General features: G+C 35.4%; 1 protein-coding gene across 1 annotated transcript; it reads right to left on the bottom strand.

Moving 5' to 3' along the window:
* Positions 1-3,870: 3,870 nt before the first annotated feature.
* On the bottom strand, positions 3,871-6,200 carry LOC133857915 (L-ascorbate oxidase-like). Its single transcript, XM_062293302.1, has 5 exons — positions 5,794-6,200; positions 5,617-5,709; positions 5,281-5,493; positions 5,012-5,191; positions 3,871-4,911 (listed from the first exon to the last, which is right to left on the bottom strand). Exons 1-5 carry the CDS (start codon positions 6,079-6,081, stop codon positions 3,955-3,957), a joined length of 1,731 nt encoding a protein of 576 aa, XP_062149286.1. The 5' UTR covers positions 6,082-6,200; the 3' UTR covers positions 3,871-3,954.
* Between the last annotated feature and the right edge of the window lie 16,931 nt (positions 6,201-23,131).

Raw genomic sequence — 23,131 nt, 5'->3', positions numbered from 1 at the left:
TTTATCCTTTAAAATTGTGTATTTCAAAAAACAAAAATTTCTACTATTTGAAAATGCATATTTTTTATACTTACAAATCACAATTTTTTAGAATTACAATAATGATTCATTTTATGCAATTTAGTTTAAAATCACATTTTTTGTCTACGAAATCGCAATGCAAAACGCACCCTAAATACAACAATAATAATTTGTTATGAAATCTTGGATTAACTATACAGGACATGGCTCAGGCTCAAGCCCAGTCCATTTGTCTCGAAGGCCAGGCTAGCATTAGCATAAAAGCCTTATACCTTTCAGAAAATACTCCTGTCAGCAGGGTTAATGTTTGGTGCGACGTAAAAATATTAGTCAACCTGAAAATATTTTCAGTTGACCAAGGAAAATAACTTTTACAATGCGTAAAATTGTTTACTAAACTATTGTCCGCCACTGAATTGTGAGAGAGCCCCTTATGGAGCCTACTAGTTCGAGCAGGTTTCGAGTCGCCCGAACACTTACTTGGACAGTTGAACTCCACAAATTACAAACAGTATGAGCAGACAATTGCACTGGATCTCATTCTCACATTTAAAGGCCTTCTATTATTGCACATTCTATTTTTCTGCAGCTCTTCTTTGTCGTTTTTCTCTTCCTCACAGCTCTCCAAATTATATGAAAAATAGAAGAAACATTTGGCAGTTTTTTATACGAGCTAAATGTCGAAAATTATTTTTCAAACCATTTTTTAAGGCTGCACACAAAACACATAAAATATTTTTGGCCGAAACAAACTTGTCCTAAACAATGGAGCCTTTTGCTGTGCGGCCATGCCTACATCTCTCCTTTTTTGTTTAATGATGAATTAAGAACATTTATAGAACAAACTCAGCATTACAAAAAGACTCTCCAGAAAACTGGATCCACGTTTCCTTAACCAGGAAACACACTAGACCACAGAACCAGCAAACATCTGCTAAACATCAAACATTACAAGAGTAAATAAACAGCAGCCCAACCACAAATACACAGCAGATTACAAGAGAGGAAAAATGTCCCAATTGTGAACAAGAGATAAATCTTTGTCCACAGGTTTAAAAGAAGCTTTTGCCAAAACTCTGGAATGTACTTCCCATCTAATCTGGCCAAAAATGGCTTCTTCAGTCATGGGAGAAATGTCTTGAAGCAGGGCATTTCATTGCTTTCACAAGTGATAGATGCTAGCACCAAGGCAAAGCTTTAAAAAGACAAAGGATTGAATGTGATAATTCACCTCAATGATCTTTTGGGTGTTGGCTACTCTTATTTATAATTACATCACAGAATATTGGAAGAAGAATAAATTAAATACAAACATTGAAAACAATGAAAACTTAGAGAACCAAGAAGATGGTTGGCTATTCTGGATGTCGAGGTAAATTCATAGCACCTGGCTGATGACTTTTCATTTGACGAGGTGGGTGCACTTCATTTGGCTAAGGACTTTTCATTTGACGAGGTGGGTGCACTTCATTTGGCTGATCACTGTTCACGTTCAACTTTTCGTTTTCAGCAGACATGTCTTGCATTGATGCTTCAATAAGCTTTGCAAGGCAAGATTTTAAATTTTTACCTTTCAGCCTAGCAACACTCTAAACCACAACTGAATTCCAATCTAAAGGAGTATCAGGATAGCCGCAAGCATGCATGAGAGCATACCAAATTTTGCGACTAAAACCACAGTGAAAAAAAATATGGTCTCTACTCTCATGAATACAGCCATGGCAAAAAAGACAGTTTGAAGGCCCTGTAAATCCCCAACTACACATCTGTTGTTTAGTAACAAGGGCATCCCGGAATACCAACAAGAGAATGAAGGAGTGTCTAGGAATAGATATAAAGAACCAAACAAGCTTCCACCATATCACAGTAGGTCATTTCTCTCTCAATTACTCCCAAGTAGCAGCACAGTAATAAATTCCATTACTAGAACTCCAGACTGGCAAGTTGGCAACCCCAATAGGCACCTCAGCAAGTTTACATTGAATATCAACTATAGCATTTGAACGAACAAATGTCCAATACCAAGCACCATCTCTAATAATGGTAGAAAGCTTTGCCTCAATAAGAAAACCTGAATTAATTATACACCACACGGTGACCGAAGTTGTCAAGCAAATATTAATCAAAGGGGTGCCATTGATCAAACCCATAAGAAAATTCTGCTATCATTGCCAACATAAAAACCAAATAAACGATTTAGCAACATCGCGGAGTTTTAACAATTTCTTCTGACCCCAAAAGCAAGCTTTTGGTATAGGAATATGTCAAAAATTCCACCTCTTTTTTTTTTTTTTTTTTTTTTTTTTTTTTTAATTTTTTATAAGGCGAAATGAGCTTGGGAGTCAGATTGATCCGTGTTTGGTGACCACCAAAGTAAAAAAAAAAAAAAACTATTACGAGTCATTAATTAGCCAAGACGTCAATCAAACAAAAAATAATAGGAAAAAAAAAAAAAAAAAAAAAAAAAAAAACCCGGATTTAACTGTTTCCTGTCGTTATATTATTATTGCATGATTGCATGCATGTAGGCGTTCATACTAAAAGATCGAATTGAAAAATGCACTGAATAAAAATTTACGCCCTGTTATTGACCATAAATAAATAAATGGAATTGTCTTCATAACCTTCTTCCCACGCGTTTATGTCCCTATCCTTGCAGTCACATCACTCTCGGCATGATTGCATGTTGCGAGTATAATCAAATAAGGGGCCCAACTAGCATTTTAAGTTTGGTTAAAAATAAATAAATAAATAAAATAAAAAATTATTTTGAAAGGGTTATATTTAATAAAATAAAATAAATTAGAGAACTCAGAGAAATTATGACTTTAGGTGGAGGTGGTAATTCGTATTTTATGTATTGAGTATAAGTCGTTCAAAACACAAATAAAACATTATATACGTCAACTCTAATTTAAATTATTTAATTAAACGACGGGCTTCTAGAGACGCGTATTACTGCTTCAAAGGATATAATGCATGTGATAATTTTTTAGTGTGATATCATCCTGAATTAGTATTTATTAAATAAAAACCTGTTAGCAACCAAAGCCATCCATCGCCCTGTCTTGTTGAATTTTGATTTGAAAAAAATAATGCATTTGTGAATCCCAAACAATTAGAGAAGAAAGACTACTATGGTATGGATTAAGATCCTTTCAAGTTATTTGTTCGAATTTGAAAGAATTTGAGTAGGTGATTGTGAGAGACCACTTATGGAACCTACTTGACCAAATAAAAATTGGGCTGCTCAACCATTTATCCGGTCATATGGGTCCTATATAAGTGGTCTCTCACAATCACCTGTCAAAACTCTCTCAAATTTGGACAGAAGATCTCCTATAATTTCAAAAAAAATTGAGATTCTCAAATTATGTGAATTTATGTCGTTTCATACATCGAACGGCACGAAAAATGCTACATATTAAAAATGTGACACGTTAATAATGAGAATTGAGTATATTTTTATCAGGTTCTTACACTTTTATGTTTTTATAAAAGCTTTGAGCAAAAATTATCTTTTTATTTAGTAAAGAAGAAACGTCCTTTCAAAAGTGAAGAAAAAGCCTTACAGAATGATTTTTTTTTTTTTTTTTGCCTCGATAACATGTCAAATATTGAATATATTTTTATCAGGTTCTTACACTGTATGTCATATAAAAGCATTGAGCAAAAAATTGTATTTTGGTTTAGTAAAGAAGAAACGTCTCTTCAAAAGTGAAAAAAAAAAAACATTTCAGAATTTTTTTTTTTTTTCCTCGATAACATGTTAAATATTTAATATGTAGCATTTTTCACGTCATTCAATGTAAAAAATGGCTTGAATTCACATAATTTAATAATCTCAAATTTTTTTAAAATTGCATAGGATCCTAATTCCTATACTGATATCTGGAGAAGAAAATACATCATTATGTAAATGTCTTTAATTGTCTATGGCCTACCAAATCCTTTGGTCTCACCGCAGCCCATAATAGAAGAAGGCAAATTTCTCACCTTCTCAATCCCTTCTTCAAACACCACTCCCATACCCATGTGGAAGTGAGACTCTATATGGCAATGAAAAAGCCAGACACCCGGATTATCTGCCCTAAACCTCAAAGCAGTCCAACCATAGCGATGAACAGGCACTGTGTTCTTCATGATTGGATTCACCAAATTGTATTTCTTTGGGTCGTTATTTATGTCAAACTTGCCAGTTCCGTAGCCCAGGACCCAAAAATCGTGCCCGTGGAGATGCCATGGATGTGTCTCGCTGTTGTTATTAGTCATGGTGTTTGCATTTTGCATTATAACATCCACTGTCGTGTTGAACTGTAGCCGATAAATTCCATCGCTCAAAGTAGCATTCTTGTTCTTAGCGACGCTGTAAATGTCATAGTTCTGAGAGTCGTACCCCGTAGGCGGTGGAGACTGATTGAACACATGTCGTAAGTTGTACTTCAGTGCAACAAGGTAAGGGGTGTGGGGGAGGGTGAAAGACACATTATTTATGGACCAGCGAATATAACCGTTAACGAGATTCTGTGTGTTGAGAAACACAATGACTCTGTCTGCGTTTGTCGGAGGGGTGGATATGAAACCTTGGCGAGCCATAATGGCTTGACTTTGAGCCAATCTGGGTGCAGTAGCATTCCACATGGGGCCGGCCGGTGGAACTGTTGGAGGGGATCTCCTTGGATGGTTTGGATAGTAATTGAGAATGGCTAAACCGGCTGTGGTATTAGGAAGTCGGCTAACCACATTTGTTGTCATCCAATAATTTCTTGAAGGCTTTTGATCGGCCTTTATAAGGACAGAGTATGTCTCTCCAGAGTATATGAATAGATTTTCCACCACAAATGGCTCCACATAGCTCCCATCTGCCTCAACCACAGTCATATTATGACCCTGCTTAAGAAGAAAGCCACACACCACACATATCATTAAAAACACCATTTTTTAAATTCTGAAACCTTCGAAGTATGGCAATAGTGTTCATGAAAGTTACCTCTATTTGAAAACTGAGGGCTGATAGAGCAGTCAAGCTAGAGACTCTTAGTCGATACGTTTTCCCGGGGATTACAGTCATAACATAAGGAGAGCATTCTGGATTTGATGCATTACAAAGCCCGGATGAAGAGGGTACGCTAGAGCAGTCGAATTTTCCTTTTCCTTGAATAAGAAGCGACTGAAAATGGATATTAGCAATACCCATTAGTCTAAGAAAGAGCAATATAATTTCTTACATACTGATATAGTGGAAGTAGTGCTATTTACCTGAGGCTCCCCAACCCAGACAAAAGGAATGGAGGACAATCCAGTGGCTTGTTCATAAGTGCTTTTGTGGTACCAATCGTTAAGGATGATGCTCCGATCGTAATCATAGGCAAACGGTTCTTTCTCTCCGTCAGGAAGTGATACACGGATTGATCCATAAAGCCCTGCTTCTCTTTGCATTCCATAGTGCGCGTGGTACAAGTAAGTCCCAGGCTGCCCATAATAAGCAAAACATAGATTGAGATACAGAGACATCAAATGTGACATTGAAAGGAACAAACAAAAATGGAAAAAACAGAACCAATTGCAGCAGCTCTAGGCTACTACAACACCTACCCTATCAACTTTAAACTCGTATTTGAAGGTATCCCCAGGCAATATTGGACATTGGGTCACCCCCTCTGTTCCATCACTCCAAGGTGATCCAATCTGCAGCAAATCAAACAAAAGAATGAATACAAAGATATGAATCTGCAGGTTCAAGAAGGAAAATGGAAATTGAGCTGTATTTACCTGTAGGATTCCATGCCAATGGATTGCAAGGTTCTCTAGCATAAGGCTGTTCTTTACCTCCACAATGATGGTGTCGCCTTGCTGGGCCAAGATTGTGGGTCCTGGAGTTCTACCATTGATGGTCATAGCTAGCTTCTTATAGCAATCGGGGGACTTGTACTCGTACTTCACCTCCCATTTGTAATGCCGAATCCTGGCCTCAGCAATTTGAACATACACCAAAGAGATTAAGAGACACAAAGCCAGCAACTTCAACATATTTCTTCTGTATTGAAATATTTCAACCATTTCTTGATTGTGTTATAAGCTCAGAAAAAGCCTTTTGACTTATAAGCTTAAATGGGTTGAAGGAGGTTTCTCTCGACCACCTATTCTATTCATTATTCACCATGTCTCCGCTGGTTGTATGCCCTGTTACATACAACATTTAGTATCTATGGTTGTCCGTCCTTATATATATAGTGTTTGAGTCTCTGTAAAATACTAGGAATGGGACAATGCATACATTGAAAATTCATCGAAGACTTTGACCAAACCCTGAATAAGGCTGCATTGGACGGTCTGAAATTACTATAGAAATCCTGAAATTACTTTGGCTTTTCCATTAGACAAGCTTATGAATTACCGTGCCAGCTAAATAGACTCTAATTAATGCCCCAATTAATAATTGTACAAGAATTTTTTTAAAAAAGAAAAAGAAAAAAAAAATTCAAGGTTCTAATATATTAAAAAGTTAATAAATAGCCTCCGATTAAAGCCACTAAATAATAATTTTACAATAAATATTCTTTCTAAAAAAAAAATTGAAACTCTAATATTATATAAAGTTAATAAATAGTCTCTAATTAAGGTCATCAATTATGGTAAAATTAGTAATTTTACAATATTGGGGCCTCAAAAAAATCTCAATACATAAAAATGAGAATTTATTGACTTTAGAATTGTAATCATTTCATTTCTTCTGATGGGTTATTTACATTCATAAAGAATATACATTCCATGAAAGTTAATAACTATAAGGCTTACTACATCGTTATAATTTTTCTCATTTTCATATTCATAAAAGTCTAAAATGCTTAACTTTCTCCAAGGTGGCAACATTAATTACAATTAAATTATTAGTAAATGGAAAATCTTTGTATCCAATGTGCTCCAACGTCAATTTGAATTGAATGCCGAAAATAATATAAAAAAGTCTTCAAAATGCACAAATTTTGATTGTTTGCATTGTGCAAAATAAATATAATCTGATGTAGGACGGAATTTAATAATATTTTCGGTGTAAACGAAAATAGAAGAGTTGCCAAAAATAATATTGAAGCAGAACCGTTTGATTAGAAGTTTATCTGTTTGCAGACAATGGAAGTACAAAAGGAAAGACTTGATATTCAAACCAAGAGTTTATTTTATTTTATTTCCTTCGTAATCACAGGTACAATGATACCCATGTTAACTACGGGATCCGAGTGAGGCATACTCGTCACCAATGACTTGCACCCATAAACCAACTACCGGTCTATGAAGATCTTAATGATGTGATGTAAGTTGCGTTCAACCCGTTTCTAACCATATTTATGAATTTCCAAATAGGAAACCCATATATGAAGATAATGTTAGTTACGATGAAAAAGTGGAGTTGTCGTCAGAGAAACAACATGTGCAACCACAACCATTGGTTCCAACTACTGTACCAGTGGAAGAATATTTACCACAAGCGCAGCTCATCACGATCACCATAGAAATAATTGACAATGGTGATTCCTTTAAAGAAGACAATCAAGTTGAAGGTAACATTAAGAAAAAAATATTTGGAGAAATTATAGAAGGAGACAAAAAGGAAACGTCGTGTCTTGGCACTATGTACATAGATTTTTCCAAGTATCTTTCGCCAAAAGAGCCGTATGCTATCTATGTAGATTTCTTCAAGTATCTTTCTTTGGAAGAGCCTCGTGTGATTTATCGCAAAGAAAACTCGAGGACGAGTTTTTTTCAAGTGGGGGTGTCTGATGTAGGACGGAATTTAATAATATTTTCAGTGCAAACGAAAATAGAAGAGTTGCCAAAAATAATATTGAAGCAGAGCCGTTTGATTAGAAGTTTACCTGTTTGCAGACAATGGAAGTACAAAAGGAAAGACTTGATATTCAAACCAAGAGTTTATTTTATTTTATTTCCTTCTTAGAATTAAGACTTTATTTCCTTTACTCCTTAGGACTAGATTTGCTTTATGTATTTCTTTTCCTTTTAGAATAAGTTTTACTTTTACTACTAGAATAAGGTTTACTATTGGTATTAGGAAAGGTTTACTTTTACTACTAGGGATAGGTTTACTTTTTCTACAAGTATTTCTCTTCTATAAATAGGCTTGCTTATTATGTAAAAAAATGAATGGAATTGTTATAAAATCAGAGAATTCTCTCTCAAATACTCTGCGGAGTTTTATCTTTATTTTAGCCTGCGGGCTTGTTTTATCTTTTGGAGTAGAAGACGAAGACGCTTCTCTTTGCAGAATCGAAGACGCTGTTCTTTGATTAGTTACCTCAGTCTTCCGCTACGTCAATTGGTATCAGAGCAGGCTTTATCCTGATCATGGCCAATCAACGCAACGGTGACGAACTTATCCAACAACGCCGCTTGTAGGGGAGGGGCTCTTTTGAGAGCCAAATTCATGGGGTATTCGAGCCGACGTTATCCGGGTTCGATGGCCAACTTATATCACAGTAATAACTTCTATAACGATGCATTTTCCAACAATGAGAATCCCTTTAACGACATTGCTCGTGACAGGGAAGCTTTTTGGAGAGCTGAATTCCAAGAATTCTAACCGATCATGCAAACGATGCTACAGGAGATGCGACAGACGCGAAAGATGATGAAGCGCATGCTCTTGGGTCCTATTCGTAATCACAGGTACAATGATACCCATGTTAACTATGGGATCCGAGTGAGGCATACTCGTCACCAACAACTTGCACCCATAAACCAACCACCGGTCTATGAAGATCTTAGTGATGATAATGTAAGTTGCGTTCAACCCGTTTCTAACTATATTTATGAATTTCCAAATAGGAAACCCATATATGAAGATAATGTTAGTTACGATGAAAAAGTGGAGTTGTCGTCAGAGAAACAACATGTGCAACCACAACCATTGGTTCCAACTACTGTACCAGTGGAAGAATATTCACCACAAGCGCAGCTCATCACAATCACCATAGAAATAATTGACAATGGTGATTCCTTTAAAGAAGACAATCAAGTTGAAGGTGACATTAAGAAAAAAATATTTGGAGAAATTATAGAAGGAGACAAAAAGGAAACGTCGTGTCTTGGCACTATCTACATAGATTTTTCCAAGTATCTTTCTCCGGAAGAGCCGCACGCTATCTATGTAGATTTCTTCAAGTATCTTTCTTTGGAAGAGCATCGTGTGATTTATCGCAAAGAAAACTCGAGGACGAGTTTTTTTCAAGTGGGGGTGTCTGATGTAGGACGGAATTTAATAATATTTTCGGTGCAAACGAAAATAGAAGAGTTGCCAAAAATAATATTGAAGCAGTGCCGTTTGATTAGAAGTTTACCTATTTGTAGACAATAGAAGTACAAAAGGAAAGACTTGATATTCAAACTAAGAGTTTATTTTATTTTATTTCCTTCTTAGAATTAAGACTTTATTTCCTTTACTCATTAGGACTAGATTTGCTTTATGTATTTCTTTTCCTTTTAGAATAAGTTTTACTTTTACTACTAGAATAATGTTTACTATTGGTATTAGGAAAGGTTTACTTTTACTACTAGGGATAGGTTTACTTTTTCTACAAGTATTTCTCTTCTATAAATAGGCTTGCTTATTATGTAAAAAAATGAATGGAATTGTTATAAAATCAGAGAATTCTCTCTCAAATACTCTGCGGAGTTTTATCTTTATTTTAGCCTGCGGGCTTGTTTTATCTTTTGGGGTAGAAGACGAAGACGCTTCTCCTTGCAGAATCGAAGACGCTGTTCTTTGATTAGTTACCTTAGTCTTCCGCTACGTCATAATCAAATGCTGAACACTCTTCGGTGTCAAAATTTTTTGGCATCATATTTCATTACAAATCACTTTTTACAACTTTTAATTTTCTCCTCCTCTTCTTCTTCTTCATTTTTTTATTTATTTATTTTTTCCTTCAAGTCTTATTCTTTCTGGTTTTAAATCAAATGATAGGTCATTATATATCTAATATGTGATAAAAGCGAGAAATATATTTTTTAAATAAAATAATTATAATATTAATATTAAAAGTGTAAAGTGATAAGTTATTATACACCCATACCTTTTTATTATTATTATTATTATTATTATTATTATTATTATGGTTGTTTAACTTGTTTGCAATTCTCGCTTCAACTATTGTACAATAAGAACATAAAATAGTTGAATGAACCTACGAGTGCATCCTGAGCTATCTTTTCTAATTATTTTTAGTATCAGAATACTCTCAAATTATTTGTCTGATTTTAAAAGAATTCAGACAGATGATTGTGAGAGATCACTTATGAGACCTACTTGACTGGATAAGTTCTTGGACAATCCAATTTTTATTTGGTCAGGTGGATCCATAAATAATATTTCACAATCATCTGTCCAAATTCTTTCAAATGTAAACAAATAATTTGTGAGAATTTTAATCCGTAATTTTTTTTTTTGTTTTTTTGTGTCTTTCTGTCTCTTGGGCCTGACGAGATCCACTTCGAAATGAAGCAGCCGCTACTTGCTGCTGAAGTCACTTCATGTGGCGTTGAGTTTGCTCTTCCTAATTGAGAAAAAACCTTTAGATTGATCCCCGAGGGGATCCCGGCCCAAAATGATATATATATATATATATATATATATAAAATAATAAATAAATAAAAAGAAAAGAAAAAGCCTTGTAAAATATATTGGCAAATTGTACCTACACAAAAGATATTTGTTTCCCGAAATTAATAGGTTTGACTAACTTCTGGCTGTACCTCTTCCCCTAGTCAATACTTCATTTCAATGCTTTCAAAATTCAAAGACAAATCCTACCTTATGAGAACCTCAGAAAATAAATAAAAAAAAGACAAAACAAAGGCCTTATGATAGAGTTGCTCCTCGTGGACCATGACTTTCTATCCGGTATTCAAAATGTTTTGTATTTGCTTTGTATTTTTGTTTTTGTTCTTTTGTTTCTGTTGCTGTCCTTAACAAGTGTACGTGTATGGTTAAAAAGTGTTTTATCCTCTATATGGGCCACTTTTTTGACTTTTGCCCAAGATATAGAGATCCGGGTCTCTTATGGTTCCTTAGGATTATTATTGAACCCGTCTCCTATTTTTTGTTTATAATTTTATCGCTGTTTGTTTCGTTTGGGTCTGTTATTGGGAAGCCTACCTTTTTTAACTTTTTTGTTTCGTACGTTGTAGCTTGTCTTCTTCGATTAATGGATGTAGTTACCCCAAAAACAAAGTTATGACTGTGACTACAAGGAATACGGTATTCATTTCTAAAAATATAATAGAATTAACTTTATATAAACTATCAGATACATTAATATTAGATCTTAATATAAAATAAATATTATGGGCATAACCAATCTTCGCATGCAGTGAGTCTGGAATCCACATTAATAATTGTTCAATTACAACTTGCCTACTTGTCCTATGTTAACTAATCTTTGCATGGAAATGATATACTAACCTTTGCATAAATTTAATTATTTCTTTTCAGAGTCTTTACCGTCCAATTATTTTATAATTGATTCTCTATTTGACCCGGGGCAGTCTAAAAAAGCTAGTCAATTTACTATTATGATAATGATTTAGACTAAAAGGTGCTATTCTAAATAAATAAGGTTTTCTTTCAATGGAAACAGGTAATATTATATATACTTTAATTTGAATTGTTTATTTTAAATAAACGGTCTAAATTAAGATAGCACATAAAAAAGAAAATTAATGGTGGCTTGCAAGACAAATTACCCTTTTGGCCTCTCGTTGGTTTGCAAGCAACTTCTTCGATCTCTTTCTTATGTGATGTCACAATTTAGGCTGTTCATTTTAAATGAATGACTTATATTAAAGCTATTTTTGCATGTGATCTCCATAAGTGATAATTTATTTCTTCCATTTTTTCTGTCCTAGTGAAAGACTTTTTCCTTATTACTTGGCAAATTGTACCTTCAGCTAGCCGGCCTACTCCACAGAAAAGAGTCTGTCCCGAAATTAACAAATAGTTTGGACTGACCTCTCACTAGTCAATACTTTCATTTCGATGCTTTCTAAGACAAATCCTACCTTGAGAATCTCCGGAAAACCGAAAAAAAGCCTTATGATAGAGTTGCTAGACGTGGACCATGTGGGGGTTATAGTGTAAGAACTTTGAATGCAGAATTGCCCTCACCTCACGCCTATTGGCACCAAAGATTTCTGACCATTTTAAATGCATCGAGTTTCTTTAGTTGACTAAAATCAGAGTCAATATGTTGACTTTCTATACAGTATTCAAAGAGTGCTTTTAATAACCGTTGAAATTTTGAATGGTTAGTTGCATTTGGAAAACTTAAAAGTCGCATTTCGCATGCAATAATTAATGAGCACTTTTGTTTTGTTCGGAACTTGTCAAATTAACTAGAACCCACGTCCAAATTCGGGTATCTAACGATCCACAAGGTCTAAATTAATTATATCCGATCCGATATCAGACCGGATCCATAGGGGCATCGTTTAATTAATTCTATTTACAGGCTTTACCCCCAATTATTCTATATATAATTGAGTATCTACGTAATCTGTGCAGTCCCAGCAACAACAACAGGTAAGATTGTAACCCGGGCAGTCTTTTGCTGGTTCAAAAAAGCTAATTAACTATTATCATAATTTAGAGTCCGGTTAAATTTGTAATTTAAAAAAGTACAGTTTGAAAATACTAAATTTAAAATGTGTGATTTGAAAAAGTGATTTTTAAAAACGTAGTTAAGTTTTTGGCGAGATTGCAGTTTGACATTTAAAATTACAGGTTAGCTTTTAAAATTTTGCGTTTTCAAAAAAGCGTTTCATTGCCAGCGATTTGAAAAGACAATTTTATGTCTTTCAAATCCCAATTTTTTTAAAACGTAATTTTTAAATAATTTATTTTTCATGATTTGGTTTAAAATTATATTTTTTGTCTACAAAATTGTAGTTCCAAATATGAGAAATGATCCCTACACTCATTTTTTACAATAGCTCCACAACAAGCTGATGTGGCTAGTAGTATTTTATTATTTTTTTACAAAAAGAAAACAAAACAAAACAAAAAAAGTAATAAAATATTACCAGCCACATCAGCTTGTTGTGGAACTGTTGTGAGAAATGAGTGTAGGGATCATTTCTCTCTAAATATACCTTTAGATTGAAGATGCTATATATTAAAGGTTTTCTTCCCATGAAAATAGGTTGTCACACCTGGAATAATAATTTTAATTTCAACTGTTCGTTTTAAATAAACTATTCAAATTACAATAGTACGATAGGATACGAGAGACAATGAATGGTTAATTGCACATCAAGGAGTGACAAACCGCTACTTGGTTTGCAAGCAAACCCTTCTCTCTCTCTCTTCTTCTTTTTTTTTTTTTTTTTTTAGTGCTGTCATAATATAGGTAGTTTATTTTAAATGAATGGCCCATATTGAAGCTATTGCACTAGAACTCTATCTGTTATCTTTTAATGTCACTTGTAGAAAACGACTCTAAATAGCGTTTGTTTATTGTTTAAACGACATTAAATGGCGTTGTTAAATTATCTCTTTTTTCTTTTCTTTTTTGTCATTGTGAAAAGACTTCCTTTCCTTGTTTATCTTAAAAAAAAAAAAACAAAAAAAAAAAAAAAACAAACAAACTGATGGATTGAATTATCTAGAAGGGAAAGGCTAAATGGACTAAATTAAATGAAAAAAAAAAAAATGTATGTGTCTTGTACTTGACTCTATTTAAGTTAGATCGTTGCTGGGGCAGGTTAAATGGAAATTTTTAACATTTCACTATTTTTTTTGCTGATGGCTTGTAATCTAACAAGTTATGAATGCATATGGCTAAAAGTTACAAAGATTGAGGGCCCTCTTATATGAAATGAATGTCAAATCAGCCTAAAAGCAGATGGGAGAGAGCATCAAATTAATCTAAATTCAAGATTTTCCTTTGTATTTTATTCTTTCATATGTATAAGTTGAGTTCAATATCATTCATCCATAAACAAATTTGAGTTCCATTTTATACATATTTACGGCGAGGTGGTTATTTGGTGAAGGCAAAAATACCTAATAGCTTCCTGTCCCGGCCAACCCTACGAAGGTCTTAGTTTTTGTTGAAATAGTTTTCTTACAAGTAAATCCTTGGTCACTGCGATACAAATAAACAATTATGCTCCGTTTGTTTCGACGTAAAATGGTTTCCGTCGTAAAATATTTTCGACGAAATCAATTTCAAAAGAAATTATTTTCTCGAAAATATTTTTCGGCGTTTGGTTCGCACGAAAAAATTACGAAAAGGGAAAATGCAACTGTCGTCGGAATCCGGCGACGACCGGTCGCCGTCGCCGGAATCCGGCGAACATGTTTGGCCGGATCCGGCCAAAATTGCCGGATTCCGGCAGGACACCTCCTGGACCGGTCAGATCCGGCCTGATCCGGTCATTTTGGCCGGATCTCGGCAGGATCAGTGGCCGGATCCGGTCAGATCCCGCCGGATTCCGGCCATTTGGGCCAGATCCCGCCGGATCAGTAGCCGGATCCGGTCAGATCCCGCCGGATTCCGTCCATTTGGGCCAGATCCGGCCGGATCAGTAGCCGAATCCGGTCAGATCCCGCCGGATTCCGGCCATTCTGGCCGGATCCGGTCAGATCAGGTCGGGTTCCGGCAGGTTTCTGTCCATGGCCGGATTCCGGCGGCCGGCGGTATTCCAGCAACCGGATTCCGGCAGCCGGCAGGATTCCGGTGGTCGGATTCCGACGCCGGCATTATTCCAGTGACTTGATGATGCCGGATACCGGTGCTGCCTATTTTGGAACGACCGACTATTGTAGGATTTGGACAGTCAGATATCAAACGTGCGTGCAAGGACGAAGAATATAATTTTGGAAAACGATTTACGGTTTTTAAAACCGTAAATCGTTTTCCAAAAATTAAAGAAGGTTTTACGGTCAAACCGAAAATGATTTTCGTTGACCGTTATTTTCGCCCCTACCAAACACCGTAAAATACCGAAATCATTTTCCGAAAATCATTTTACGCCGAAACAAACGGAGCATTAGACACAAAAGCTTGCTAGAATGTGCCGACCGAGGATAAGTCTGATTCCTAGGTTAAAATGGTATTTGTATAAGGCGATCACAAGAACACTCAGCAGTTAAAGGCCTTGTTTGCCAAGTGACGGAACAATACACAGTAATGCAGTTACTGTTCACGTATTTCTCTTCTTCTTCTTTTTTTTTTTTTTTTTTTTTTTTTTTTTTTTTTTCACTTTTTCATATTTTTTAATATCAATCAACATCAAAATATTTTCACTTTTTTCACTTTTTATATCACATCAATAATTTTTTATTACTATTCAAATAAAAAAATTCACTACAATCCAAAACTTTTTTACTTTTCTAGTAAATATTTTTTTTTATTTATTATTTTTTTTATTTTTTATATCACATCATCATTTTTTACTAATTCTAAAATTAACAACTAGGAGTGAAAATAACCGCCCGTAATAACCGTCCGCTAACTGCTAACCGTCCATAACCGTTGAAACCGTCTAAAAATCGGTAACCGGTAACCGCCTTAAAAAGGCGGTTAGCGGTTTTAAGAAAGCCGGCTACCGGTTATAACCGGTAACCGGCTTTCCTATTTTATATATATATATATATATATATATATATATATATATATATATATATATATATATATATTTAAAAATTTTTATATATAAAACGACGTCGTTTTGGTGTTTAACACCAAAACGGCGCCGTTTCATTCAGTCTAAGTCCACGCATTAATAAGCAAAGCAAACCCTACTGCTGGACGCCTGGACCTCTCATTCTCCTTTCTCCCGACTCTCACTACGCCGCCTCACTCCTCAGCCTCAATCTCTCCGAATCTCCCTTCTTGCAACACTCCGCCATTCGCCAACCTCTCTCTGCCACTCGCCGGCCTCTCTCTCTCTCCGCCCAGAAGCTCCAACGCCACCATTGACCTCTATCCGCCACTCTCCATCCTCTCAATCTCGCTGACTCGCTCTTTACGACTTTGCTAGTAAGTTTTCTTTCTTCTTCTGTCATTAGACTTAATAGGCTGTGTTTTGGGTTTCTGTTATGGTTATTTGTTTGATTTATTTTTGTTTTGATTTGTTTGATTTGTTTTAGTTTCTGTTTTGGTTATTTCGTCACATTTTCTGTTTTGATTTGTTTTGATCTAGTGTTCATATTTTCTGATTTTTAGTGTGGATTTCGAATTTGGTTGAAGTCTGTTATTGGGTTTTTTTACTCTAGTGGCTCGCTTCTGGGTAGCCGAATTTATACCCCTACTTGTGAGAGTCAAAATGTGACACTTGCCTTAAAGAAAAGGCTTATAAAATTCCATATCACGAGTTTGTAAGTGTTTTAATTTGGTCATTTGGGTGGGTACGTTTGTCAATATACAAGCCTAAAGATTGATCAGAATATTCCTGAACAAGTTTCATTTAAAAAAATAAAAAGAATGGCTAGTGTTGGACCAACAGATTTTTAGTGTTGGACCAGCAGAGTTACAACCTTGCGATTCCAATTTTCCAAAAACTATGATCTATTCAAAAAAAAAAAAAAAAAAAATTAGAGAAATAGAATCTTCTACAAGCCCTTTTGTGGTACTAGGCCTTCACGCCTTGTCTCAGTTTTGTAGAAATAGGTATCTCGACTATGTTTCGATATGTAAATCAAAATCAACAACCTCAAACATAATTGAGCCAAAAACTTAGAAGGATGTAAAATTCAATGTCCTAAATGTCCTACATTGCTTAAGTGAAATTTTATAAAAATGGTAGGGGATTAGTGAGGTTAATTGTTTAAAGAAATTTAATGGTTTAGTTAACTGTTAAGAAGGAATTGTAAATTGATCTTTGTTGTGTGTTATAAATCATGGACAATTGGGGATGATTGCTTAAGGTTATTCATGTTGACATGTTGGACTAAGGTATTATAGATGGGTGTTTATTTGGGTTGGCTGTTGTGTTAATGACCGAATGGCCAATATGTAATTTAGTCTTGGAAGGCCCAATATTTTGTAATTAGATCAATGAAGAGTTATATTTTTAGCTTTTTATTTTAGATGATATTTCTTTTGTTTTGAGATGTGATTCCTCTTCCTTTTGGTTGTTAAATAAATTTTATTGTTTATCTAATAATAGATGGCAGACACTTTGAGTGATGCAACCACTCCTATTATGGTAGATGACAATTCTGAAACACCTTCCACTGCAAATATTGAAAGCCCCACACCTTTCCAACAGTCACAATGTAAAAAACCACATGTGAATCAATCCATTGTGTGGAAACACTTTAAAAAAGTGGAACCGATCGATAAGGAAAACCCTAAAGCTATGTGCGATCATTGCAATAGGTTAATAGGGTGTCACTATAATAGGAATGGCACTTCAGCCATGATGCACCACCTTACCTATAATTGCCCAGACTCTCCACTTAAGAAATCTAAAGATTCAACACTACTCAAAAACCAAACAATGTTGCAAATGTCATTCAAGAAACCGGTAGAAGGTGGTAGTGGTAACCAAATTGGATTCATGAAGTATGATTCAAACAATATAAGAAGTTTGATTGTTCGGTATTTCATCAAAAGTGAGCTGCCTTTTAGGCATGTGGAGAGTGATGGGTTTAGGGAATTGATAAATAGAATTGAACCTAGGTTCAAAGTGCCATGTCGTATCACTTTACAAAAATATTGTTTGAAATTGTATGAAGAAGAAAAGCTTAGGTTGAGGGCTTTTTTGAGTGGTAAAAGGGTATGCATCACTAGGGGTGGGTATCGGGGAAATCGGGAACGGTAGGGGGTTTTCCGCCTACCGTCCCGACTTTGTCGGGGAAGTCGGTAATTTCACCGACTCCTTTTCGACGTTGCATATTTCGACCGTTACCGTCACCGGTTAACCGGTGACGGTAACGGTCGGCAATCGGTAACAGAGCTACTTTGCTATGTTTTTACCAAAAACAAATGAGAGACGAAAATGACAAATTAGGGAGGCTCTGCTGTTAGACCGACGAGAAAAATGGCTTCCACGTTGCTGGTTCACGAGACAGCAAAGCTATGGTTACGGTGGTGGGGCGACGGTGGCGATGGGCTGGCAGCGGCTGGTTGATCTGGTTATTGCGTGGAAAGAGCAAATAAGAGACGACCTTATATTGCGTGGCAGCTCCTATATTGCGATGAAAAACGGAAGAAGAAAAAAGAAAGAAGGAAGCAAAAAGTGAAGGTGAAGACTGAAAGGCAACAAAGAGACGACCTTGGCTCGAAAAATGGAAGAAGGGAAAATAAAGTGAGTCAGAGAGAAGACCTTGATCTACGGCAAAGATAGTTCACGGTGAGCAAGATTTTTTAATCATATTTTTCAATACAAAAACAGGACTCATTAGTCATTACGCAGCAAGTGGACTAGTGGAGTAAGAATTTTGATTTATTTTTATGTAGGCTACTAGGCTGTCAACTAGTTTTCATAGGTAATCATTATAGTAGAATATGGAGGGAAAGGACGTGTAACTAGCAATAGGCTACTTTTGGTTACTTATAGTTCCGCAAGAATGAGGAAGAGGAAGTGTAAGGCTGTCTGGCTGTGTAAGTTGTAACTAAGGTCCTGTTTGCCAACGCCCACTGTAGACGTGAGTAGTGGGCGTTGGGTCCCATGCAGTACTTCGACTGCAAGCTTTGCAGTTTTTTCAACAGGGGACACGTGATTTTTTGCTTCTTTTGAGGGCAGCTGCAACAGGCAATGAGCATAATAATTGAAATCACCATTTTGCCCTCACTTCTTTCCAAAGAAAGTCAAGCTTTCCACTTCCATTTCAGTAGAGAAAATTCCACTTCCAATTTTCGCAGCTTGTTCAACACGCTCAAACCAAAAGACAAGACATCTGCCAAAAAGCCTGAGTGCTGGACAGTCTGGGGGAAGGGAAAAAAGTGATTTCAAACGGGCCTAACTCTTTTTTTAATCTATTGTGCTTTAAATGAGTGTTATGGTATCAGACTAAGACGTGCGAAAACCGTGTTCTTAAGTCCTAGAGTCCCAGACTAAGATTGGAGTCTTCTTAAAAAAAAAAGAAAAAAAAAAAAAGAAAAGAAATTACTGGAGTCGACGGGAATCACGAGCCTCTCGTGAATGGACTGTATGAAGGTCTAGCCTGCTGCATGTAGCATCTGTTGGATCAGAAATGTATGGTAGTCTTGGTAGAGAGAAGAAGACTAGACAATCATGAGACATGGGAATTGAGCACAAAACTTCTTAAAAAAAAAAAAAAAAAAAGAAGTACAAAACAAATAAAATAATCGTTCACTTTACGGTTCCAATTGACCAGCTCAAGCTACTCAACTATCATTGCTGGACCAACTCAACCATGAATATCAAAGATGGGTGATCTAAAACTTAAAAAAAAAAGAAAAAAAGAAAAAAGATATGAGAACAAAAGATGTCATATAACAATTAAACTTAATTTTAATATCCATACTTTTCAAAACACAAAATAAATACTTTAGTGCCCATATTAGATAGTAAAAAGCAACATTCGATTTGATCACTTCAATTTTCAAATTAAACTAAACAATATTCTATTCCTTTCAAATTTCAATTGATACCTGCAATGATAAAAAAATCAAAACATAAGTATAGTGATCAATAAAAAAATACTACAAACTAAATATTAAGTAAAAAAAATATATGGAAAAAAAAAATATCATTACCTGAAAAAAGACGTCCTTTGACAAAGTACATCATCTAAGCCTTAATCCGCGTCATATGTGATGGAATTGGACATTATTTCTACCACAATAAATTATTTAAAGAATTAATAAAATCAATGGATAATTGAAACAATTAACAAAATATGAAATTTATATTGTTATCATTACCTGAATCAAGCTTGTAGCTCTCTTCATCTTCAACGTTAGACAAGTATGACTCGTGTGCACTAATGGGAGAAGATCTCAACCAATTTTGAGTACATACAAGAGCCTCAACTGTTTTTGGAGCCAAAGAACTCCGATAAGGATCTATCACGCGACCCCCAGTGCTAAATGCTGACTCGGAAGCAACCGTGGTAATTGGAATTGCCAATACATCTCGCGCTATCTCAGCGAGGATTGGAAACTTTGTTGAATTTACCTTCCACCACATTAAAATATCAAAGCTTTCACTAGGTGTCTCAACATCCTCCAAAAAATATTGTTCTATTTCTGTCTTACATTGCATCAAATTTCGAGATGCCCGAAATGAATGAAAATTTTGTAAAAAAGTAGTTCTAGACCTAGAATTACCAACTAATGTTGTACCACTCCGCACTTCATCATTTGATAATATAGATCCACTTCCAACATTTTTAGAACCACATGCGTAGTGCTCATATAACCGACCCAATACCCACTTCAGTTGAGAGTCAATTCTTTCCGCTTTCTCAGCCCCAAAACTAAGCCGGAACCAATATTCCAAACCAGCCATCTTGTAACGTGGATCAAGCAAACTAGCCACAAATAACAATGGGTTAATCTTTTCAACATCTCCCCAATATTTATCATACTTCATTTTCATTCTGTTCGCCATGGTATTCAACAACGGATCACTACTTTCAGAATATTTTGTCAAACATGAATAAATAGAACAAAGTACATCGAAATATAAGTTGGAAGTTGAATGCAAGGAACCAGAGATTTGCATTGTGACATCATAAAACACTTGTAAGAACTTAATAAAATGACGAATATTATACCAATCATCATCTGTCGGAGAACCCAATCCCCTTTTTCCTGCACCATCCTCGTACAAATAGTTTAAAAAATGCCCATCTTCGTCTATCATAAGTTCAAATGCCCTTTGGTACTTCTCTGCCACCTCCAACATGGTATAAGTAGAGTTCCATCTAGTGGGAACATCAAGTGTCAAGGAAGCATTGCACTCAACATTTTTTCTTTCTGCACAAGACTTAAAGAGGGCCAATCTTTGGGGGGAGGACTTCACATACTTTACCATATTTCGGATCTTTATGATTGAATCGTCAACGTTTTTCAGACCCTCATGCACAATTAGATTAAGAATATGTGCAGAACACCTCACATGAATAAATTCATGACGACAAACAACTTCCTTATTGGCCATAGTTCTTTTTTTAAACCAATCAATTGCAGTATCATTAGCACTTGCATTGTCAACTGATATTGTCAATATCCTGTGAATACCCCATTCAACCAAACACTCTTCTAATTCTCTTGCAATTGTTTGCCCCTTATGATCTGCCACTTGACGAAATGCTAATATCCTTTTGTGATATTTCCAATTAGTATCAATGAAATGTCCAGTGATACACATATAATTCATATTCTGAATTGAAGTCCATGTGTCAGTGGTCAAGCAAACCCTTTGACCAGTTGTAAAAAACGTGTTCTTCAGTATGTTTTTATCCTTCATATACAGTTTGACACAATCCTTCATCACTGTGTATCGAGAAGGAACCTTAAATCGAGGCTCAAGAACCCTGAGTAATTTCTGAAATCCCTTTCCCTCCACGGTCATAAAAGGCATTTCATCAATAATAATCATTTCACAAAGTGCCTCCCTAATAACCTTCTCAGAATACTTGGCAATCATGAGGTTGTTACCACTACCACCCTGCCCGGCCCCAAAAGTGAACTTAGATTGAGACCTATCCTGTTTAGATTTTAGGCTCTTGTATTTTTGGCATGAGTTCACATGATACAGCATAGATGAGGTGCCATTGATTTTTGGATGACATTTATAGGGAGTCCCACAATAATTGCAATGTGCTACGGGATCATCATCAGGGGTACTTTTATCTCTAGTGAAATGGTCCCATGCTGCAGATTTGTTTGAAACATTTCTTTTTTTCTTAGGGAGTGGTGGTCGTCCACCACGACCATTACCACCAACTGGCATAGATTCAGTAGCAGATGTTTCTACATCCCCAATCTCTATTGGAGTCATTGGAGTGTCCTCAATCTCTATGGGAATCACTGGAGTATTCAGAGGAGAAGATAAATGACAAGAAGCACTATCCAATGAAGGTGTGCCTAGAGGTGAATCCATCTGTAATTGATTAACAACTAAAAATTAATAGTATTTTTTATTACAGTGAACAAACCTAATACACTTTTTTTTTTTTGTAAGTAAGAAAAAATATAATTAAAAAATATAAAGCGCAATTACGTACACAAGGAAAGATGCTGCACTAGAAAATCATTAAAATAAGCAATATAAAAAATAATAATAAAAAAAGCTATATAAAATACAAGTTAAATAAAATAAAAAAAATCATTTGATCAATATTGATTAACAATATTTACTGTTAAAATATATCGTACTGGTTTAACACAAAGTTATGGGTTAACAATAAATTAAAAATATTTAAGCCTTTTAACACAATATCACAAGATGTACTGCTTTAAGCTTTTTAACACAAAATCATAGTTAGTTCATAGTTAGTTCATGACCAAAAAAGAAAAAAAAAATTAAAATTGACAATTTGGGATTGACATTGCGTGGAAGGTAACAATTTTTTGAGATTTGCACGTGTACAGAGTCGCCCACGCCGCACAGCTCCAAAGAGGATGCGTGTGAATCTTGTGTATGATGATCAATGCTCATATATTATTAAAAGAAAATAAAAGTAGAAGAGTAGAAAGTTATTAGAGTCATGGTCCATGGACGAGTCAAACCACTGCATAGTTTTCCTTTGTTTGCTTTGTTTTGCTTTTTTTTTTTTTTTTTTTCTTTTGTTTTTAAAGTAACATTGCTTCGTACATGTTTGGTGAATGAGACAAGAAGAAAGAAAAAGTTAGATTGGAAAGTTCAACACCTATGCCTAAGGCTTGTCAGTCTTAAAAAAAGTGCATAATTTGGCAACAGCTATGAGCCTATGAAGACGTGTGTAAGTGTGTTTTAAGTTAATAAAAAATAAGACATAAAACTTCAAAAAAAACAAAAAGAAGAAGAAGAGGAAAGAAAGCATGCATAAAAGAAGGCTTTTGTTACCTTCAGACTGTGTCACCGCTCGGCAAGAGATTGAGATCTGAGAGAGAATGAGTTTCAGAGTATGGCAACC

The sequence above is a fragment of the Alnus glutinosa genome, chromosome 14 (assembly GCF_958979055.1).
Source record: "Alnus glutinosa chromosome 14, dhAlnGlut1.1, whole genome shotgun sequence".
Taxonomy (NCBI): domain Eukaryota; kingdom Viridiplantae; phylum Streptophyta; class Magnoliopsida; order Fagales; family Betulaceae; genus Alnus; species Alnus glutinosa.
The sequence above is the reverse complement of the archived record's forward strand: the minus strand, read 5'-3'. Positions and strand labels throughout refer to the sequence as shown.

What these genes read in the sequence shown, in the direction of transcription:
- LOC133857915 (XM_062293302.1), bottom strand. Translation starts at nt 6,081, where the DNA reads ATGGTTGAAATATTTCAATACAGAAGAAATATGTTGAAGTTGCTGGCT. An exon ending in TCTGGGTTGGGGAGCCTCAG is followed by an intron (nt 5,192 to 5,280) that starts GTAAATAGCACT and finishes ATCCATTTTCAG; the next exon opens with TCGCTTCTTATTCAAGGAAA. An exon ending in CCCTCAGTTTTCAAATAGAG is followed by an intron (nt 4,912 to 5,011) that starts GTAACTTTCATG and finishes CTTCTTAAGCAG; the next exon opens with GGTCATAATATGACTGTGGT.